General features: G+C 44.5%; 1 protein-coding gene across 3 annotated transcripts in view; it reads left to right on the plus strand.

Annotated features, from left to right (window-relative positions):
- The window catches only part of ST6GALNAC5 (ST6 N-acetylgalactosaminide alpha-2,6-sialyltransferase 5), a 140,402-nt gene extending 117,764 nt beyond the window's left edge, over nt 1-22,638 (plus strand). For 2 of the 3 annotated variants that reach the window (XM_053592563.1, XM_053592565.1), the window contains 3 exons: nt 4,101-4,510; nt 9,923-10,030; nt 21,568-22,638. In XM_053592563.1, the coding sequence (XP_053448538.1) occupies nt 4,101-4,510; nt 9,923-10,030; nt 21,568-21,799 (750 nt within the window). In that variant the 3' untranslated portion in view covers nt 21,800-22,638. Of the gene's footprint in view, nt 1-4,100; nt 4,511-9,922; nt 10,031-16,566; nt 18,389-21,567 lie in introns of those variants that run through there. The other variant, XM_053592564.1, reaches the window with a different exon arrangement.
- Nucleotides 22,639-23,265: the final 627 nt, after the last annotated feature.

Below are 23,265 nucleotides of genomic sequence, written 5' to 3' on the forward strand. Positions count from 1 at the left end.
GGCGTCAGATCTTTCCCTACGTTGGCTCATCTGCACAGCTCACAGCACAGGTGTCAGTGGCTGAGGTGACACCCAGACATGCAGAGTGCAGGCGGGCAGGAGGAATTGTGTGAGACAGTAATCGCGGAAAGTCAGTATGGCAGGGTCAGGAAACTTGGCCTTTCCTGAAAGAGTCTCCAGCTGGCCTTCTGTGGACAAAGGAGAAGGAGAGACAGGTCTTCAGAATGTCCCGAAGGTGATGTGTGTTTTACCTGCCAACAAGCCTGTGCCCTGGAAATCAAGGCAGAATAATTAATTATGAGGAAAAGATGCTGCTGGGACCTTCCTTCCACATGTTTCCCTGGTAGTAATGAATATAATAAAGTTATAGCTCAAACTGAAAATATCTTTTATTTATTTATTTATTATTAAATCATAGCTGTGTACATTAGTATGATCATGGGGCACCATACACTTGGTTCATAGACCGTTTGACACATTTTCATCACACTGGTTAACATGGCCTTCCTGGCATTTTCTTAGTTATTTTGATAATTCTAAGTGAGTGTGATGAGAAAAAGCAGGTTCCATGGTCTTAGGGTTCACAGGATGAACTTACAAAGTAACCTTATTAAGTAAATGTACAAGTTACACAGAACCTTGGGAATATGTTAAATGCTCAGTAAAGGTCTCTAGAACAAATGAGGAAATCAATGTCAGCTGGCCACAAGTGTCTAATTGATCCTCTCTTTGTTTTAATTGGTGAGAGCTTTAAGTATGTTTGTGAGACAGTGAGCTCCAGGCCCTGGGCCTCCTGACCCTCCTTGTGGAGTAACCAGCTGCTTGCAGATGCCCCTAATCTTGGGAGGAATGTTTTTACTGGCTTCTCCCTGAGTGGCAGTGAAGTGACCAACCACTCGATGTTGTCCAGAACTGCAAAGTTTCCTAGGACTCGGGACTTCAAGTGGTAAAACCCACCCAACCCCTGGCAACCAGCTGGTCCCCTTCCGTGCTGGTCAGTCCTGCGGATCTGTTCTACTCCCCTCCCGACCCTCCATCAACCCTTTGCAGTCACTTTTCACCTCTGTTTCCTCGCTTACAACCACAACCAAACTGTCACCTCTGGTCATCTGAGACTATTTTGGCCAAAGTCAATAAATCCAAAGAACACTTCCCAGGTCTTGTTCTCCTTGTTCTGTGGCTATGTTGACTACTCCTTCCTTTCTGAGATTGTCTCCCCTGTTGGTTTCTGTGGCATAATCCCCTTTCCAGTTGTCCTCTCCTATCTCCAGCTTCTTGGCTAGATAGGCTTGAATGTGTCCACATCTTTGGTCCCACGGCCCCGTGAGTCTGACTGTATTATGGCATTCACCCCACATCCCTGCACCCTGCAGGCCGTTCAGCATCTGGTACATTTTAGGAAATCTTTCATTGCATAGGGCATCACTGAAACCTCTCTCTTCACCATTTTGTATGGGATGTGTAGGTAAAGCAAAGGAAAGGAATTTCTTCCATTGAAGAATTCTTCCAGTGAAGAATTTCATCGATCCTTTGGCCACTGAAATTGCCCCTCATCCCAGCAGTTCACCCAGGGAATGTAGACGGGCTCTTTACTCAGTTCCAGTAGTTTCCTGAGGGGAACAGGGCTACTTCGAAGACATCTGGAACCCAGCTCTTCTTTAAGAGGAAGATCTGGTCTTAACTACATTTCACCATCATGGGCTGCATGTTTTAGCTGGATGAGTCTCCTGTGGAGATCCTTTATGGGTGTACTGGATGGAAGACCCTTGTCACTGTCTCGCATCCATCCAGTCAGGTGCATTCAACGTGGTCACAAAACTACTGATTGAAAAATAGCTTCACTAAGTTTCTGGGAGGTAGCAAGGAGCAAGGCGGTGAGTTAAGCAAACATTCCATGACACTTAAGCTCCTGTGATACAGTGATAGGCTGGTGAATTGCATTGACTTTCCAGTCGGATTTGCTGGGTTGCATGTCCAGCACCACCACCTCCTAACAGTATGATCTTGAGCAAGTTGCAAATCACTTCATTCTTCATCCTTCAACATTCTCACTTGTAAAAAGGAGGTGATAAGATAGTATTTGAAGGATTAATGCAATTGTATAAAAAACTAAGAATAGTGTCTGGCATGTATGGAGCACTCAATAAGTATTAGTCAATTGGCCACTCTGGCCTTGCTGTGCCATAAGCAACTCCCCCTTCCCCAGGCTTTTGCAGAGCACCCTTCTTCGTTCTGTCCAACTTCACTGTGCTCTTTCTCTGACCTGCTGTCCTTCCATAATGTATAAGCTTTCAAGGGTTTTACTTTCTTCATTTCCGCATCTGACTGCCTAGCCCAGTGCCAGTCACCTTAGAGTAATTCAGCATTAAAAGAAAGATGAGAATTTGCAATGGTAGAATCTCCTTTTCACAATCCTGTGTCAGTTACGAACCTAACGTGTTCATAACACTTTCCTCAGCGCTCTGAGTTGTGAGCACTCACCCTGCGCTCAGCACCGGCCAGTCATCCTCACAGCACCGACCATGTACTGAATGAGCTCTGTGACGGGTCCTGTGCTGAGAACTGGGTTCAACCACATGCAGTTGCTACTTTCCAGGTCAGATATTGTCAACTTCAAATATATCAAGATGTCAGATGTCAAATATCAGATGTCAGGCTCCATCTGATACTGTGTGTGTCTTAATTTTTTTCATTCTACCAAGGCAGGATAAAATGTTATCCTCAGTTAGAGGTGGGAAAACTGAGACTCCTGGAAGTTGATGACTTGTCAAGGTCCCCTGGCTAATAGGTGGTGGAAACAAGGCTGGACCCATCTGGTCTCACCCCAGAGCCAGTGCTCTTGGGCACCATGCCGTCAGGAAAGTCAGAGCGGTTCCTGAAGACAGAGCCACGTCTCGGGAAACTCCCAGGGTAACAGAAGACGAGTACACGCCATGCTCAGCTGGATCCGATTTCCTGAGGCTGTGCAAGGAGCTAGCGCATCCTGTGGGAAGTTAACAGAGAAGAAGGGTAGAGGCTCTGGGGACAATCTGACAATGTAGCATTCCTTCAGAACATCCTCACTGTCATTTCCTGGTGCCCTTGCTGGCCTTTGCCTCAGGTCCTAATTACATTATCTTCAAATAGCAACTAGAGATATTTCTCATTACACATGAACATGGGAATGTTTAATTTGCTGGAATGTAGGTGTTCAGAAAGCAAATCGTTGGTTCAGGACGTTCCACAGAGCGCTGCCACTGGAGCTGTCCCTGGCTGACACATAGCGGCTGGAACTTCCCCAGGGCATGTGTTCACTGTAGGAGAGAGAAGAACCCAGGCCCATTCCTGGAGGAGGCCTGCGGCTCTGAACTTGAGACTTCTTTACATTCAGGAAAGGGAGCTACCTCAGTTTCTCTTCCTCTTCCCTTAAAATGATTCAAACTGTCCTAAGTGTCATTGCCAAATTAGAGCCCCTAAGGGATTACAGGCTGTGGGTCACTTCCCATGGGATTCCTAGATGATGTTGATTTAGAATAAACCTATTTGTACAGCATTCAAGAATTAATATTATTAACATTAATAAGTGCTTACCATTCAATAAGGTGAGTTAAGAGGGTAGAAAAACTAATGTCACAGCAATTTGCAGTATAGTCTTTGCTTGGACTGAGGAGTAATTTTGAATTTAAAAAACAGTTTTGAAAGCATGACTTTATTACCAGTCACGCATCCTTGGGTTGATTGCTTAACATCTCTAAGCCTGAGTGTCCCCATCTGTAACATGACCATGATGGCAGCCTCCTGGGGTGATGTGTCAATTTGGTTATTTAGTATCAATACAGGCCCTCAGCCATTGTTTGACAGGTCAGTGCTATAGCTCTCTTTTTCTCTTGTCCAGTGTTCCTTGTCACCAGTTTAGAAGAGAATGTGAGGGTCCATGAGTTACAGAAGAAGGGCTATAGACTCCAGTAGGACAGGGAGGAGCAGGAAGCAGGCGCCCTTCTCCAGAGGCAGGGAAGCCACCTGCTGCTCCCAAGTGAGGGTTAAGAGGTGGGAAAACTGAGACTCCTGGAAGTTGGTGACTCCCTTACCTCTGACAATGTCCTGCTCCCCCTCCCTTCCAGCCCCTGAAAATGCACTGCGGGGACTGCGCTCTGGTGACCAGCTCCGGGCATCTGCTGCGCAGTCAGCAGGGCCCTCAGATCGACCGCACCGAGTGCGTCATCCGCATGAACGACGCACCCACGCGCGGCTATGGGCGCGACGTGGGCAATCGCACCAGCCTGAGGGTCATCGCGCACTCCAGCATCCAGAGGATCCTCCGCAACCGCCAGGACCTGCTCAACGTGAGCCAGGGCACCGTGTTCATCTTCTGGGGCCCCAGCAGCTACATGCGGCGGGACGGCAAGGGCCAGGTGTACAACAACCTGCAGCTGCTGAGCCAGGTGCTGCCCCGCCTGAAAGCCTTCATGATCACGCGGCACAAGATGCTGCAGTTCGACGAGCTCTTCAAGCAGGAGACGGGCAAAGACAGGTGCCAGGGCGCAGGCGGGTGGGGCGAGGCTGCAGGGCAGGCAGGGGCTGTCCATGGTGGCTGACGCAGCCCCAGCAGGATTTCTGCTGAAGGCTTCTGTTGCAGCCCCAGTGCTGATGGCACGGAGATCCCATCTATGTGGTCCTCCCAGTGACTGGGCTGCACAAGCAGAATTGACCGGGCGGGTGAAAAGGAGCCCTGGTACAGTTGTATGGATAATCCAAGGCCAAGTCCCTATTTTTGAGGAAGAGGCTGATGCAGCTGCTGGCCTGGCCTACATGGATTAAAAGCACGATACGATAGCTTTACTGTATTTTGTGTTAGTTGTGTGAACAGTAACCAAAAAGAAGCAAGTGGGTTTTGTTGTCATTGTTGTTGTTTTCCCATTCCAAGGCAAACATTTATTTATTCAGTCAACCAGTATTGACTGAGTACCTATTACTTGCTCAGCCCTGCACCTGGCACTGGGGATACAGGAACCAGCCCATGAGCTGAAGGTCACGTGAGGGGAAGAAAAGGTCTATGACTATAGGGCAGGGAGGCAAGCTGTGGTTGGGGGAGTCTTTTCCAAACCTTTAGTTACCTCTCAATAATAAGATGTGAGATCAACGTAGTGAGGCACTGAAAGATCTTTCTTTAAAAATCTTTCCCTGTAATGGGAAGAATAGAATTGAATGGAACAGAATAGAGAGACAGTATCAGCAGTCACGTCACATAGCAAGTGTGACAACGTATTGTTTCATGAAACTTTTATTTTAGTTTGATGGATTGATAGATATAGGTTTCTTTTTGAGATAATGAAATTATATTCAGGAATTTGTGGTGATGGTTGCATAATCCCATGAAGTAGAGGGATGGGGGGTTGTGAGCTGGCCAGTTCTAGGTGGAAGGAGGACTGGGTGTCAAAGACAGAGGTGTAGAGCAGAACAGGTGCACAGCCCCGGTTGGAACGCTGACTCTGCCGCTCTCTAGCTGCAGGATCTTGGACAACTTATCTGACCTTTTAGACCAGTGGTTCTCAACCTTCCTAATACTACGACGCTTTAATATAGTTCCTCATGTAGTGGTACCTCCCAACCATAAAATTATTTTTGTTGCTACTTCATAACTGTAATTTTGCTACTGTTATGAATCATAATGTAAATATCTGATATGCAGGATGTATTTAGTGATCCCTGTGAAAGGGTCATTCTACCCCTAGAGGAGTCACAACCCACAGGTTGAGAACCACTGTTTTAGAGACTCGGTGACCTCACATGTGAAAAGGGGATGGTGATTACCAATCATCTGACTGGCCTAACCAACTTCCTTGTTTCCTGAATTCTAAACATGTACTTTGAATAATTAACATACATTTAATGATGTAATTTATCTCTCTTACAAAAACTGTCATTGAGTTGATTGCTTATCTTGAAACTAAAGGGATACAAGACATAAAATACAGACTATAAAGTACGAAATCCATTGCTCTGCTGGATTAGCCCACTCAGTCTTGGAGAACAGCATCTTAAAGGGAGACAGAAGTCCAGTGTCCCCAAATACTTTGTTTAGAAAAGCTATCTTTAAAATCCTGGACACCTTGTGACTTCTTGGGGCTGGCCTAGGCAGGAGTGGTCATAGGTCTGGCAAAGGGAGGGGAAAGAAGGGCTGGACATTGGCCTCCTACCCTGGAAGGCCCAGCAGAGCCCGTGGTGGTCCAGCCAGTAGACCACATGGGGGATCCTAACCCCATTACCAGCTGTCACCAAAGCCTGTCATGGATTGACCTTTAAAATGCAGGAATAAGAGATACTTTGGCTCATTTGAATGAGTTGTTTAACAAAGAAATCATTTTATAAGGGATAAAGAGGGAAGGCACCTACTTACAGTCTCATTTTTCACTTGTTGGAGAATTCTAAATAAGTAGAAACCATCTTTTCAATAGAAAACGCTTCTCTCCCTTTGGTTTAATGATTGCTAAATCTAAGTCTTCCTGAAATATTGCTGCAGTGAGAGCTATTTAGGTTAATTACACATTGCTGTGGACTCCGTAAAGAATCATTTTAAGCTGATATGTTAAAGACCAAGTCATCCTACCCTTTAGCCACCTTGGATTTTTAGGAAACAATCTCCCATCAAGGCATGTCCTGCTCTTTAAATTCACAAAATTCTTACCAGTGAAAAGCTTTCACTCACCAGGTCCTTCTCCCTGGTAGTCCCCAGCAGGTCAGAAGGCAGCCAGGTCTTTGTGGATTGGCCACTGGGGCTCTTTCTGCAGACATCTGTCTACTAGTGGCCACACCCCTGCTCAGGGGAATCACACACGAATTTTTAGGCTGCCAAAATACATTAGCACTTCCAGACACCTTGCACCTACCTCTTACCTTTAGGAAACTGTCATAAAGAAACTAATCTTATATGGACTCAATATTCTTATGCATCTATATTCTTAACCTGCAACCTATGCCAAGTAAAAAGAACCAAGCCAGAAACAGTCCCTCAGCTCAAAACTATTTCTGTAATTTAAAACACAAAACATTTAGGATTTAACAGCATTCCCTCTATGTATACTTTTCATGAAACCCAACAAAAGTCTCTATCATTATTGATGATAAAGAAAGTGTGGAAACATCTAATCTGCAGATCTCAGGGTCAGGAAATACATTTGGGCTATTTTGAAGAAATGTGATAATTCAATAGATTGAGATTTATAGAAGTTTCACCCTACTTAAAAATGGAGCAAAGATGGCTCAGGAACAATCTGCATTTAAGAGGCATGACAAATGACGTAGATGGCCAAGTTGTATTCTTTGATGTTAGAAAGTAACTGTACTTGAAAATAACTTTATAATTGAATAAGGATACATTAGGAAAATATGATTCAGAACCAATATTATAGTAATTAGATAAAGGAAGCGTAAATGAAATAACTGCAGGAAGAATATTTCCATAGAGATTATAAATGAGATTCTGGTAGAGCAGAAAGGCCTTTAATTGTAATTTAGTGCGCACTATAGAATTATCAGCTCAGTGTGTTACTTCATCATATAAAAGAGTATCTGATAATTTTCCCTAATAAGCACATGACAGCTCTTCATATTCTTTCATTACAGCTGATTAAGTGTAAAAACAGTAGATATTCCTTTGTTAGAAAAAGCATTCAAATTTTTTTTTAGAGAGACAGCACAATGCAGTTGCATTTCTATAGCACATGATCCCAAAAGGTGTTGTTCAGGAAGTCTGGAAGATTTTAAGAGGCGCTGTAAAGAACTCTCTACTTTAGTCTCCTTGGTCCTCTGCTTTGCAGCCTCTGTGTTCACCCGCAGAGCCTTTTTCTGCAGAGCCACATCCTCCTCTTTGTCAGGCTGTGGCCCGTGATTTCTAGAACGTCACACAAGACAGCCAGCATGGTGGCAGAGTTTCCACCTTGGGAACAGCCCCCTCTGGTGTTTCCAAAACCTTTAAAAGCATGAGAGATATAGGTGTGATTCCCAGGCAGGATCCTGGGGACGTAAATGAGCTGTCACTTACTTGGTTCCATGTCGTCCCAGTTAGTCTTTCACCAGGTTAGGTCCAGAACACGTGGCCAGGGCGTTGTCACAGCGCTGAGGCTCTCTCCTAAGAGAAGGTACTTCCCTCCCCTCCTCTTTGCCATCCATTCAGAAGTTCTCCATCCCAGCTCCTTCAGTCCCAAAGGTCTTAGGAATGTTTAACCCTGGTGAGAAAGAAAGATCATTAATACCTGTGCAGTCTGGAGCCTTCTGAATTTCGTAATTGCTGCCCTGTCTACCAATGGCGGTGCCTACACAAGACCTCAGTAGCAAAGACTTAGAAGGATTTCCTCTACTGCTTGTAAAAAGCACAGAAAGAAATAGCTGAATTGCTTCCCTGTTTGTCAACCTAGCAACCAACAGAGGAGAAAGGGATCTCATGTATCACCATGCCCAGCTTGATGTTTTTTAGGGGTGGCCTCTCCTTAATTTCTCAAATAGCCCAGGGGATGGAGCTTCCTCCACCTGCTTTACAGATAACAAATCGGGGTCAGAGGTCGGCAGCGACCTCCCTCGGGTCTTCTAGCTTATTTTCATAGAAACAGGTAAGCTACAAGCCCATACTATTCCCATCTTTAGGAGCTTTTCCAGGTACTTCCTGGGATAATAGCAGGTCACATTACAATGGAATGGAGGGAAAATGAGCAAAGACTTTGCTTTAGGGTTTTTTTTAGTTTTATGGAAAGTGGAAATAAAGATGCATACTGCTTAACAGAAAGTCTCCAGGAACAGTACACGGTGCAAGCAGAACAAGCTTTCTGCAACTCTCTCCTTCACATCACAAATGGTGCTTTGGCTGGTCAGACAGTCTGACCTTGGGGATAAGGTGTTTGAGACTGGCTAATGAGGGATGCCCTGGCACCAAGGAGAGAGGAAAAACAGCCACCGAAGGATTGATATAAATACCCACAGCACATAGCGCCCTGCTCCAGCAAGTCATTCTCCCGGGGACAGGTTAGACCTGTTATGTCTCCATAGTTACTCCCAGGCCTGGCTCATGGTTGAAGATCAGTACCAATGACTGAAAGGGCAACTTCATGAATGGTGGAGCTCACAGATTTGTTCCTTAAGTTTTTTCCAATATTAGGCCTTCTAATAAGAATTCTCAGAGGGCTCTGATAGGTACAATAGGTACAATAAAGCAAACACTCCATTAGATATAAGCGTCCCTGTGGCTCTTTTTCCTCTGGTCATTAGCCCCTTCCCAGATAAGCATACTCCTATGAAAAGACATTCAGTGCAGGTCTTAATTACTCTGCTTGAAGGCAGGCTTTTACCCTAAGATTCATTGATCAATAAGTTGACCGATAGGGCAGCCCCTGTGGCTCAAGGAGTAGGGCACCAGCCCCATATACTGGATGTGGTGGGTTCCAACCTATCCCCGGCAAAAAAAAAAACTGTAACAACAACAAAAAAATAATAATAAGTTGACCAATAGATAGGTAAACTCATCTACAAGTCTGTTCATAACAGGCTCTTCATTATTTGGCTTTCTCAGAAATCTAGGAGACTTTTTCATCAGTCAAATAGCCTAGTTAATAAGGAGTTGTCATATGGGGATTGTTGTCTTATAAGACACGGAGTTGTGGTGTCGTGCACTTCAATGATGATCAGCTTCTCTTATGATGAAGATGTCCTGTGAGTATCTTTTAGGGTCACAAACCCACCATGATGGAGCATCAACATCTCTTGTGACCGTACTGTGGAACATGGTGGTGGTGTCATTAAGACATTACAATCTGGTAAAGATTCAGATATTTATCAAATGGAAAGACAAAGAGAGAGCCTGTTCATAGTCAGCCTTACTCCAGAACAGATTTAAATGACAGTGAGTACGATGATTACTTTCCCAGCTTGCAGACTTAACTCTGGTTCCTTCCAGGAAGATCTCCAACACTTGGCTTAGCACCGGCTGGTTCACAATGACGATTGCGCTGGAGCTCTGTGACAGGATCAATGTTTATGGCATGGTGCCCCCAGACTTCTGCAGGTAGGATTTATTCTGCCAGTGTAAATCATCAGCAGTGTTGTGTGGGGTTTATAAATATCTCATTCCGTACAGCCACCATGAACCATGTTCTGACTGTCTTCTTGAAGCAATTAATTAGTATGTCCCAAGTTCTGGTTCTAGAAACAACAAACAGCATTTAATTATGTGATATAAAATATTGAAAGTTTTTGTTTGTACTGCTAGAGAATAAATCCGTTTTGTGGGCTTCATTTATCTTCTGAATATTTATCAGCCAAGAATAATGCAATAATTGGCATAATATAAATGATGAACAAGCATTAAGAAATATTAGTTTTACTCTCATTTCAAAGGAATGTGATGATACTTTAATGAATTAAAGAGGGCAATTCCTCTGACAGTGAGGCCTGCTTTCTAAAATTAAAATATTCCTCGGAGCCTCTTTCCCTTGCCACACCAGTAGCCTGGGTTTGTGCTTCTAAGGTCAAAAGCACCGGCATGATTATTTTGATGTATCAGTTTAAAGGCAGCATGCACACATCTCTGTTGTACCTGAAGGTCCATCCTGATGTGTCCCCAAAGTTTGGTGTGCGCCACAGACATGCAGAGCTGTGTTCCGGTCCTGATTCATGCAAGCTGGATTTGAAACTCACCTGTAATTTAACATGGTGAAGCCAATGCATTCAGAAAGTGCCCTTGTTTTCAGGAATGCTGATGGCCTCCATGTGGCCTCACTCCTGATCTTCAAATGCTAAAACCTGGGGTTGGAATTTTTTTTAACTTATTCATTAAAATGCATGCTTGTTTATTTCTTCATGCGTTTTAAACCTGACAACTTCTCAAAGGTCATGGGTCTTTAGGCCCAAACCATAATTTGGTGGTTTAAAGCAAGGATGAGAAAGAGTGCCTACTCATCTCATGCCCTGACCATTTTTCCACTTTCCCCCTTTTTTAACCCAAAGACCTAACAGAGCAGCAATATAGTTGATCTGTAAGGGTCAGGTCACAAAGGCGAGGAGAGGTATGGACAGAGCAGACCCTTGACAGAACGGGTCCTGTGCTGGAGACTGCACCTGTGTAAAGCCGGGGTGGCCACTTCATGCTGCACCATGACCTTGAACAAGTTGCTTAATGCCTCCATGTCTCAGCTTCCTCGTCCAGAGAAGTGGATGTGATGATAATAATAGACTCTGCCTCAGAGGGTTGTAGGCGGATTAAATAAGTTAATACATGTGAAGTGCTTGGCGCAATGCCAGGTACATGGCGCGCACAGGCAAGCTAGCTTAAATCCTCACGCAGTTTTTTGTCACTTAATTCACTGGCCCTGTGTCCTTGCATAACAATCTGTGTGCAGAAGTAGGAGGGCATTAAAAAAGTAAACTGCCTTCTCAAACCAACAGGCTAACAGAAGCAGCAGGAATGGTGCTATGGGCGGGCAAATAGCCATCGACGTTGATGGTTACACAGCAGATATAATTATGTAATATTTCCACTAGGACGCCAGAAAGAAAAAGCATGAATCAACTGAAATGTTAATCACTTTGAGTGTTCAAGGAAATATTCCATTTATTACGGAAAACAATTGAAAGGCAAGCTACCCTGTCATTTTTCTAACTCAGAGTTAGTTCATCACCATTTCACGTACAGTAGGAATGAAACAATTTACAGAATGATACTAACAAAGAAATTAAGGTAATGTCAATGCACCGTATGTGGCTGCTGGCTCAGGGTTTCTGTTCCTAAGCTACTGTCCTGAAGATTCGGTAGTTGTTTGCACAAAGTGGTTTCAGCAATAACTCTTCCAATAGATCCTCATGCCCAGGGTTCCCTCAGAGAAAGTGGAGATGTGCTGGGAGTCACCTGGAGATGGTTAGGGCTAGAGAGAGACAGGCTGCCGTCAGGCTCAAGGCCTCGGGAAGGGGCATGAAGGGAAAGCCAGGGGCACCCCAGACTGACCCCAGAGTTCCTCGCAACTTCATTTCCAGGTCGCGTTGGCTGAACCACCAAGCACCCAGTTCCTAATTGTGTGACCTTGAACTTTGTTTTCCTCATCCATAAAGTGGGAGTAAGAAAATAATAATAAATGAAAGAGATTAACTGAAAAAAAAAAGAAAAAGAAAATAATAATAAATGCAGCCATATCATGGTGAAAATTAAACGAGATCATGGAGGAAAAGTGCTGCAGTGCCTTAGAAGTCAGTCCTACTGTTAGTCTGATCATTCCTCCTTTTGTCTCTTCGAAAGAAAAAGAGAACTATTAGGGGCCATATCCCACTATTTTGTACCCGTGTCATGAGCTCTAAAACTTAAGGAGGTAAGCTGAAGATTTTGTGAGGCGGCAGATCTCAAGCTGGTTGAGTCCACCAGAATGTAACCCTGCGGACAGAGAGTTCTGGCTTTTGGTTCAATGCTGAAGCTGTAGAGCATAGGACAGTAGATCTTTAGTGTCCTGGAATACAGCAGATGCTTCATAAACACCAAGTGAATGACTCTATCCTCCCCTCCTGTGACTCCCAACACCTGGGCTGCAGACTGGTGTGGGTCCACTGCCTGTTAGGAGCCAGGCTGCACAGCAGCAGGTGAGAGGCTGACTAGGGAGCAAAGCTTCCTCTGCGTTTACAGCCACTCCCCACGGCTCGCATCACCACCTGAGCCCCGCCTCCTGTCAGATCAGCACTTTACCCTGCACGTATGAGGGGTCTAGGTTGCAGCTCCTTATGAGAATCTAATGCCCGATGATCTGAGGTGGAGATGTTATGTGCTTCAATCATCCCAAAACCATCCTTCCTGCCCCCCACTTCAGGTCCGTGGAAAAATTGTCTTCCCTGAAACCAGTCCCTGGTGCCAAAAAGGCTGAGAACCGCGCTGCTCTGCTCTCTCTTTAGTGCTATGGTTAAGGGTGTTATATGTGGCGAAAATACCCATTTCTGACTCTCAGAAGCTATGTGACCTTGAGAAACCTATTTGACCTGACCGAGCCTTAGTGATCTTGGGCAAGTTCTCAGAAGCTTGAGCTTCCACGTCTGTAAAATGGTGATGACAACAGTGCTCGCCAATTCCACAGGGCAGTAGATGAGGAATGCCCACACAGTCTGGGGCATAGTAAGTGCTCAGGGAGTTCCCAGGTGAGTGTGGATACCCACTGGCACATTTTCTGGAGATAGCTGGCAGCTCTAAGGAATGTGCTCAGTCTGTGCAGAGGACCTGGTTCCTGGGAAGGAAGGGCCCTCACAGCCTTCTGTGTGAGACCGACCTCACTTCTCCTCACCTTGAGAGTTGGCATCACATGGCCTCCAGCTCCTTGTAGGGTGTCACGTGGGCTGCCATTCGGCAGTTTCCTGAAAGTTCCCCGCCTCCCTCTAGAATGGAGAGCTAGCCACATGGATTCAGAGTTCAGCAAACAAAGGGAGAGATAACTGTTCATTTTTGGCAAATTAACCATTTTAGACCTTAAGACGTATTTAGTACACTCAACAAGTCATTAACAAAATTGATCACAAAGACTTTTTTTTAATCCATTCAACTAGCTCATGTGGGGCACCAGGGAGGTGGTCAGAAATGAAGGGGACAATCTCCTCTTCTAGCCCCCCAAGTCTGTCCTGACCACAGTTCAGTCGTGTGGCATGGAAGGTCACACAAGGTGCCAGTGGGAGAAACCTTCACTCTCTGCCTGTCAGGAGCCTGTGACCCGCTGCACTTCACTGACATATCCATCTTTGACGGTCCAGCTGGGCAGGGAGGAATCTCTGCAGTCTTCTGAGCCTATGTAGGCACAGGGCCAGGATGGGGGAACATGCCCCACACCCCCTTTGAACAAGAGCACACCCCCTTGGACCAGCTTTACGTATGAGCTATTGTACACAGTTGCTTTTCAACAAAAGATCTCTTAGCAAATGAGAACTTTGACAATCTCTGGTCTAGGATACTCATCCCTGCCAATCTAAACCCAACTCTCTCACACTTTTCAGGAGAGTTTAATCATCAACCTTTTACAGAGACACAGAGAGACAAAGCCCTGAACTTACTCCTGGTCATTTCTAACGGTGTGGAATGGCAATGACCCGCAGGGAATGCAGTGCCTGGTGCGAGGGAGGAGACACGGAAGGAGCAAACAGCCCCATGGTCCATGAGGGCCTGATCGCCCACATCAGTGGAACTCCGTCTGCGCTCCTGGAACTCCGTCTGCCTCTCATCCCACCCACAGAGCCTAAGTCACTTCCAGAAGTCATTCAATAACAAGAAAACTTCTGGTAGCCCCTAAATGTATTAAGCTTATGGACTCCTTGCAAATAGTGTCATATTCACATTTAAAGCCACAGGTGGAAACAGTGGAGATGTAAATGATGGCAGACCCAGGTCATGTCTCATTCAAGATCTGGCAGAATGGTACACTTCTCAAAGTCGTGAGAGCAGCATACTGGCTCTTCCTCTCTAATCTGGTATACCCGTGACCTCCTGGACTGTCTTCTACAGCTACTCTGGTCTTTCTCCTCTTCAAACATCACTGTGTTGCTAGATGACACCACACGTCTGCCCCTATCCCTTAAACCCCCTGGTGTGTTTCCACAGAGCTGTAAAGTCCACACTCGCTAGCTTAAGCACATGAGCCATCCAAGATCAGGTTTTGAGAGACCACATTAGTCACATCTCTACTCAGATAGGTTCGACTGAGCTGTACTGTAAGGGAGCTCAACCTGCACACATCTGTCCCCACGCCCTCAAATTGGAATGCCCCATCCCCTCTTTCCTGAGCTGGCTGCTGACTACTGGCTCTTACTTATAATAGTAATGGCTGGTATGTGTGGTATGTACCCCACACAGGCCTGTGCTTGGCCTGAACACGTGCTTTGTCTCTTTGAGCCTTATAATCCTCCTATGAGGTAAGCATTATTATTATCACCATTTTACATATGAGGCTTAAAGACATGAAACAGCTGGCCAAGGTCATAGAGCAGATAAGGGGCAGAGCTGGGAGTTGAATCCAGGTCTCCAGGGCGCAAAAGTCAATGCTCTTCACCCTTCAGTCCACATTCAGGCACAATAACCCTTCCTCCTCAAGCCCTTCCTACCCTCCTGTCTGAGCAGATCTACTGCACTCCACCTCTACCAGCCGACTGCCCCTGGCCTCACCTCACCGAGCAATTTGTCCTGTAGGCTCCGTAAGAGGAGAGGTCATGTCTCAATCCATATCCTATCTTTAGGACTTGTCATGGTGTCTGGCACATAGTATGTATTCAGTACAGATTGGTTCAGTGATAAACAAAAAATCCTTTCCACAGGAGGTATACGAGATTGATTCTAAACTTAATATCACATGACCAAAAGTGCCAGGTGAATAAAAAGTAGAAATAGCACATGATAAATACAGAATTTTGAGGTGACCCCAGAAGTAAGTGGGGACCACCCTTTTGTATTCTCAGCCAGGGCCAGCGTTATGTCCTCAAATGGGGGCTCATGTATCTGCCCCCACTTGGCCTCCATCACCAGCCTTCAGGCTTGTCAGTATGCAGAAAGCTGGAGAAAATTAACGCCATGTTGCACCAGAGACAGCGTCAGAATATATTATTCTGTGGACTGTAGGCTCTTAAATCATTCCATGTCCATATCGGAGGCCAACTCCTTTCTCTCCAGACGGCCTATAAATTGCAGTGAAAAGATCTGTTGTCGTTGCCTTCCAAACTAAGTTATGGTGAGTATTTAATCTCATTTTCCATTGTAAATTATTTGTGATAATAATGGGCCGAGCATTTAAATTCTACCTAATAATCTGATTTCTGGTCATACTTAGCACATTACCAAGTTTACAACTCTCTGTTACCCATCATTTCTTGAGTATTAATTAGTGGGGTAATGATTCTGAGCGATCACTGTCATGGAACTAAATTAATATCTCGTCCATAATGTGAAGGACATCTCAAAGGTATTGTGAATATCAGATAGTTGATTCTGCTAGAATTATTATCTAGCGAACATTAATAAAGCTGCCAGCCTAACGGGGGAAGCTCTTCCTTGGCGACAGTCCACTGTGTTAGAATCGGATGTTCACAAGAGACAGCTGTGGAATGGTAACACCACCCATGCAGTTTATGTGTTATAAAGTGACTTTAGGATATTGAATTTGTACCTAGATGCTCATTTTCTCTTCCAACTTTGCCATAACTTGGCCAGCCCTCACCAGCCACTGTGCGTTTCCATTCCCCTTCTTCTATCTCCCTTGTGGAGGGTCTGGGTGGGGGTCGGGTGACTCGCTGTGGCCCTTTGTCCCATGAAGGATGGACACTTCAGGCCCTGGGAGTCCCATGCACTCACAAGTGTTATTTCACAGGTGTCCAAAGCACACAACTGTTTCTTTCTAAGAGAAGATCCAAGGACAAGAAATGGAGGGAGCCGAATAAGGACGGGTTAAGGGTCTCCTAGGCCTGGGCAGAGGTGGAGGAAAGACTATCATAGGCGCGTTTTCTTGGGACTGCTACATGGTGTCACCAAAGGCCCCGATGCCATCCAATCGCAGAGTAGCCTAAATCCTCGACAGCTATTAATTCACCTCTATTCTTTAGGCATTTCTCAAGTACCGACTATGTGCCGGGCACCATGCCAAAAAGGAAGAGGGTTTAAATGCTCTGGGGAGATGCAGAGACACCATCCTTCCCCCAGGACATCTCCAGCCTCTGCACGGTCCGTTCCCACACCCAGCGGGCAAGGTCAACCCGGATCAGACTGCCACAGCAAAGGCCCTCCCTTTTTCTCACCCACCGCAAGGTTCTCGGCTGAGACAAGTGAAGACACAAAAAAACAGGGGCAGCTGCACGTTCATCTGCGAAGTCTGCTGAAGCTTGACCTCTCCCGCCAGCGCTGTGAGGTCTGAGTGGACGGAGCGGGCAGAACCTGATGGTCATAAACCGAGGGGCGGCAGCACGGCTCGTTTGTTCAGATTCTCTTGGCATTTCTGTGTCTTTGAGGATAAGGATGTTCCTTTCCTCTAGGTACAGTGAGGGTATCTCTGAAATTAAGGTGTTATGACCTACTTAAAAGAAGGACACAAAAATATTTTATAGCCTGCTTCGGGGGAGAAGGGTGAGGGGAGGGTGAGCGTGGCCTTCCTGCTTCTGTTCTTTCCTCAAATGCCAAGGGACTGTATTTTGGAGTAGAGTGTCTTGAACACTGTCAGTACTCATAAATGGAAGTGTCTTCCCTTGCTTGTTAATATGATGACATTTTTTCCCATTAGTACTGCTTAACTACAGAAGATCCCAAAATGGGGCATTCAAACGCTGGTTCCGTTAATATTGGTGGGCAGAATTACAAATAAGCCTCTGCTTACCACCCTGGTGAGCTACAGGAAGAGCCACACGTGGGGCATCTCGAGGGCTTGGGAGGATGAAGCGAGGACAGGCTGCTCCCAGCTGTACGCTGCCGAGGCCAGTGGGGACCGGGAGCGTCATCCTTATAGGATCCCCACCTGGAGGGCAGGAGGTTCTCTGAAACTCAGAACCTCATTCTTGAGAGTACAGCATCCGGAGTCAACCAGCTTTGGTCCAAATCTTGGCTCTGAATATTTTTCAATTACTCTGTGCATGAGTTTTCTCACCTATGAAAGAAGGGCGACAATGATGCCTCTGAGCAGACACTTAAGTCACCTCGGACCTGGCTGCACCTGAGAATCTTCTAAAAAATTTTTTAGCATAAGAATCTGTTAAGGAGCTTTTTCCTTGTATGTTATAAAAAATATTATTTATGTTAATTTTTGTTTTAAATAAGAATCTGCTAAGGAGATGCTTTTTTATGCTATGTTTTATGCAAAATTTTATGTATGTTAATTTTTGTTTTAAATGGCTTTACAGTTACAGAACAGTTACAAAAATAGTATAAGGCAGTCACATACCCTTTATCCAGCTTCCCCACTGCTGATAGTTTGTATTACTATGGTCTAGTTATCATAAGTCGCCACCGTTTTGGTGTCACCAAAGGTCCCTGTGTCATCCAGTAGGCATGACAATGCCATAAACCATCGGCGTCACTGAGATTTTACCAGTGTCTCTACTAACGTCCAGGATTCCTTTGCATTTACCTGTTAGATCCCCTTCGTCTCTTCAAATCTGTGATGTTCCTCAGTCTCTCCCGGTCTTCCATGACCTTGACGCTTTTGAAGAGTGCCAGTCAGGGAGTTGGGAGAAAATTCCTCTCTTCGGGTTAGTGTAATATTTTCCCATCCTTAGACGAAGGTTATGCATTACAGGAAAAGATACCACAGAAATAGTAAGCCCGTCTCAGGATTTCATAGCTGAGATTCATGATGTCAACATGGCTTATTATTAGTGATATTATCCTGGCTCACTTGGTTCAGGTGGTGTCAGGTGGATTAGCCCAGGGTAAAGTTACTATTTTTCCCGCTGTCATTAATAAATAACTTGGAGGAGATACTTTATGCAAACAGCCTGTTTGTCCTTACCTTTTTCTCTTCCTTGGTGCATTTTTCCTGCAACAATCACCACAATGTTCTAAGGGTGGTTTTCTAGTCCCTCATTTTTCCCTACATTTCTCAATTCCAATTTTCCACAATAAATACTATTTCTTCTTTCCCGTTTACTTATTTTTTATTTAGTTAGGTATTTATTGAAGTCATGGTGGGCTCAAGGATGTTTATTTTATTGGCTTAATAATCCAATGCTCCCATTATTTGTTTTGATACTTAAACCTAAGGCACTTTTCAAAATACCTGATCCTGGGGCTCTCTCCAGATCATCTGAGGGAGAATCTGTAGAAGTGTAGCGCAGGCAATTTATTTGTTTAAAGCTCCCCGTGTGCGCTAAATATTTAGTTCCTTAGTTCCTTCATTCTCCCCATTTGCCTCCTCCAAAAAGAAAAAAAAAATCCTTCTTCTCATCATTCTGCAGGTGTTGTTCCTGCACTGGCCGTTAGAGCACTGATGGCAAGCTGTAGCCAGCCATTCGGGGAACTGGCTCTGCTGTCATCTCCATTCCCTCGCCCCAGGCCACACACCCCTTAGCTTCACCTGGCCTACAACAGGTACTTGGATCCCCGAATTCCCTTTTATAGCAGCCTCCTCATGCAGAAATTCAGGTGTTATTGTCATTTTCACTGGGGTCAGGTGAAGGACAAAAAAGCTATGGCAGCCTTTAGAAAGTCAAGTTTAAAAAAGAGCCAAGGAATTATAACCTTCAGCTAGGAAGGGCTTTCTAAATGAATGGCAGAGTGACAGCCTATGGCAGGCTCACAGCAGGAGAGCTGTTTCAAAGGGCCCTGGCTCTGCCTTCCCAAGTCCCACAAAGCACTTTTCTGCTGATAGGACAGTTTTAAAGTGTGGAAACAACTCTCACCTACATGAATGCCTGATTTGGACACCTCTGAAATCATAATAACCAAATATATAAATTTAATTCTCTTCTTTAGTTGATCAATATGGAGCCAGATATGTTTTCATTCAAAGAAATGGTCTTCCTGAATCAGGAAATTGATCCTCGAGCATCCTTTAGCTGGTTTCCAATTACTCTCTGTCCCCAGGTGCCAAATCAATCTCATGATATTTTTAGAAACCTAATTGTTTATTTAGTCAGATTGATGCCAATAATATGTCCAAACTTAGATGAATCAGATTTAAAACCTGACTTGTGATGGAATGGAAGCTTAACCCCAAGTATACCATGGCAGGGGTTCCCCAGATTGTGCCACATGAGTCCAGGGAGATTTGTCACCCAAGTTGCTTTTCGCTTATTTTTTTCTTCATAGAGGTCAGTTGCAGCCTGAGTTTTTTCTAGCATGCATTCTCTATATTGAAAACATCTACTAAAATTTCAGAGGGATTCCAATTTCCAGGGTAAATAAATTAATGAAATCCATAATGACTAGAACAGTGAGGATCAATGTTTCATGATAGAACATAGAGATACTTCCAAGTTAAGTATATTAGAAATGCAAAGTATTAATTCAGCACAGCATCTAAGCCAGGATAAGGGGCATTTAGATGCTGCTGACAAAAACAAATCTCTCTTCCTGGAAGAATTTTAACCCAAGAGGAGAAGCAGTTCAAAGGTTTATTGTTGTCAGAGCCACAAACTCAGCACCCCTCTTGATAAAAGTCTTAGGTCCCTGACCCCAGTAAAGTTGCTACTCTAAAAGCCATTTGCGTATTGATCTCTGAAGAAAACCAATAGGTGCCAGGCAGGATGAGCATCTTTGGGAAACCAAGTCAGTGTACTCAGAGGGCAGTCTGAGTGACTAGACGGAGGACCTCAGAGCACTACGCTCTGAAGTGAGATTTGCAAACAGCTGGGCAGCCTGGGGCCCTTCTCCGTCTCTACAACAAGGCCCACTGGGGAGTGTAGTTCCAAGTAGGAAAGTCTGTCTGCTGGGAAACCCTAACTAGTCTTACTCTCCACTCTTCAAAAGAGCGCTGGCCTAGCCTGGATACCAGGCTGAGACAAAAGCACTTTCATGGGTAAATATGTTGGTAACCCTACAACAAGGGAACCCACCAATCTTATGTGTTAATCCTGGGTACACTGCCTTGAAGAAATGAAACAGTATTTCCTGTTTGAGGCTGAGATGGAGAGTCAGAGGCAGAAGAGTGCCGGGACTGTCAGGCTACCCAGCAAAGACTGAGGATTTAGAATTTCTAGACTAAGACTCAAGACTTTCAGTATCTCCGCACCTGGAGCAACAAGAGGAACATGGTGGCATCTCCTAGGATCAAACTACAATCATCAGTGTTCCACACTTGCAGGAAAAAAAATGCCTTTAGAAGTTTGCTTTTCAGCTGCTAATTCAATGTAAGTTTCTTTCAGTAACAGAAATTCAAAACACATTTACTAAACACCCACCAGGCACTGTTCTAGAAATAAGACAAAACTCTGCCCTCATGAACAGACAATAAATGAATAAACAATTTCAGACAGCAATTAATTTCATAAATAAAATGAATCTGAGTAAGACAGAGTGAAGGGAGCAGGTGCCAGGTAAGGCTGCCCTGAGGAGGACTCAGTGGTAAAGCCTGAACGCAGGGAGAGAGAGTTCCAGACCTGAGGAAGGTGACCCGTGGAAGATTGGGGCTTAGTAATGCTGACAGCCAGAAAGGCCAGGATGGTGCGAGCACAGTGGACGGGGCCAGATCCTGTACACCCGCCAGGCCATGCGCGCCATGCAACTTAAGCCTCTGGAAGGTTTGGGGTATTATAGTGGATAATGGAATATTTTATTTTGTGAATATGTCTACAGCTACTTATGGTGTGTATACTGTAAAAAGAGTGGGAAAATATTTTAGCTGTGACTTAGTAGCACTTAGTGCCTGAAACCTGGATGCCTAAATGCCCCGTAGCACCTCTGCCTTCTCTTTGCTCAGTAATGATGGTCACCACACGTATTTTACATCCTCAGAACCCCTCCACATGCTCGTTGCTGAAACATCAGAAAAACCATTTTCTGAAATTCATTTAACTAGAAAATATGATTCATCCTTATCAGCTTATTACAGATAACATCTTACCTCCATCAGTCAGAGGAAATTTTTTTCTTTAATCAGTTATCTCATTTTCTTCCTACAGGGATCCCAATCACCCTTCAGTACCTTATCATTATTATGAACCTTTTGGACCCGATGAATGTACAATGTACCTCTCCCACGAGCGAGGACGCAAGGGCAGTCATCACCGCTTTATCACGGAGAAGCGAGTCTTTAAGAACTGGGCGAGGACTTTCAATATTCACTTTTTTCAACCTGACTGGAGACCAGAATCGTTTGGTCTAAGTCATCCTGAGAATAAGCCTGTGTTCTGAGGAATGAGTGTGCTGGACTGTTATTCCAGGTAACCCCTGTACGAGACACAGGGACTCCGAACATCCTGAGTCAAAGAAATGGTAACAGAGCTGGTGGCAGAGAACAGCGTCACTGCTCAAGCAGTACCATGGACAGCTGCCCTCCAGACTCCACTGCAAAGCCCCGCAGTTGGTTTGTAAAGAAAATCCCAGAATGAACACATCCGAGTGTTTCTCTTTTCAAAGGTGTCACCTTAGGAGCTGAGCACTCATTTTAAAAGCATTTCAGATCTCTTGGTATTGCCTTCAAAACTGAAACATGAGCAACTTAACCATGTAAGTTGCATTCCTTTATAGAAACACCATGTCAAAAGACGTTTTTCTATAAAGTGGTACCCTTTCCTGATCTATAACCTTTGTCACCTGTTACACTCTGTATGTGTGATTTGTAAAAAGCAGCCTGAAAGTATAGATGATATTTCTGAAGAGCACATCACTGACTTTCATAAAGCAAATGTTTAATATTTATTTATTGAGAGTTTTTTAGTGCACTCTAGGCCAGTATTTTTATAGATTATGATTATGTGGTGATTTATCTTCCCTCGCTCTTCAATCCTGGATAATGGTTGGAAATGGCCTAGAATTGGGTTGATGAGTTTCTGTGTTCACAATGCTCACTGTTAGCATGCAATTGGTATTTGACTTAGAAATGTTGTGTTGCATTTTTTGAACCCCTAGGCTTTGGGAAAATTGTTCTTTTATAGAAAGAATAGCTAAGGCATTTTCTAATGTGCAGAAATGTTCCAAAAGGACAAGAATGAAAACCAAAAACTGTATTATTAAAACAAAAAGATGCTAACGATAAACTTAAAGATAGTTTTCTTTAGTAATAATTTATATAAGCAACTTTTCTTAAGCCCTAGTTTCCTCTTCCCAGAATGAGGTCACTGTAACAGACGACCTCTGAGGTTTCATCCCAAGTCTGAAGTTCCGCGAGCCTCTCGTTGACCTATCTGAGGACTTTGCGCTTGGAATGATGGGGCTCCAGCAGTAGCTGGAACCTTATTTTTTGGTGGGGGAGACTTTTATATTCCCATGCTACTTGTCTCCCTCTTCTGTTTAGAAACATACTTCCTCCTGCATCCCCACGGGCTAAAATCTACCCCTGCTTCTCTTGAAACATCACTACACGCACATATACACACACACACACACCACACATACATACACAAAAGACATTCTTCCGAGGGATTCCTTGGCTACAAGAGCAAGTACCTACTATTCCCCATACAACTCGTTCATCTTATGAACTGCTTAGACTCACTTCAGACTTCATTACACATCTTCTTAGATTATGTTCACTACCCCTTCCTGGTCTGAAGGAGTACAAAGGACGTATTTAAATAATAGCCAAGATCCATTAGTATTAATGATTTTTATTTAAATGAGTAATATTGTTCAAACGTAGTCTTTAAAAATATATACGA

This window comes from Nycticebus coucang, chromosome 5 (assembly GCF_027406575.1).
Source record: "Nycticebus coucang isolate mNycCou1 chromosome 5, mNycCou1.pri, whole genome shotgun sequence".
In the NCBI taxonomy this organism is placed as follows: domain Eukaryota; kingdom Metazoa; phylum Chordata; class Mammalia; order Primates; family Lorisidae; genus Nycticebus; species Nycticebus coucang.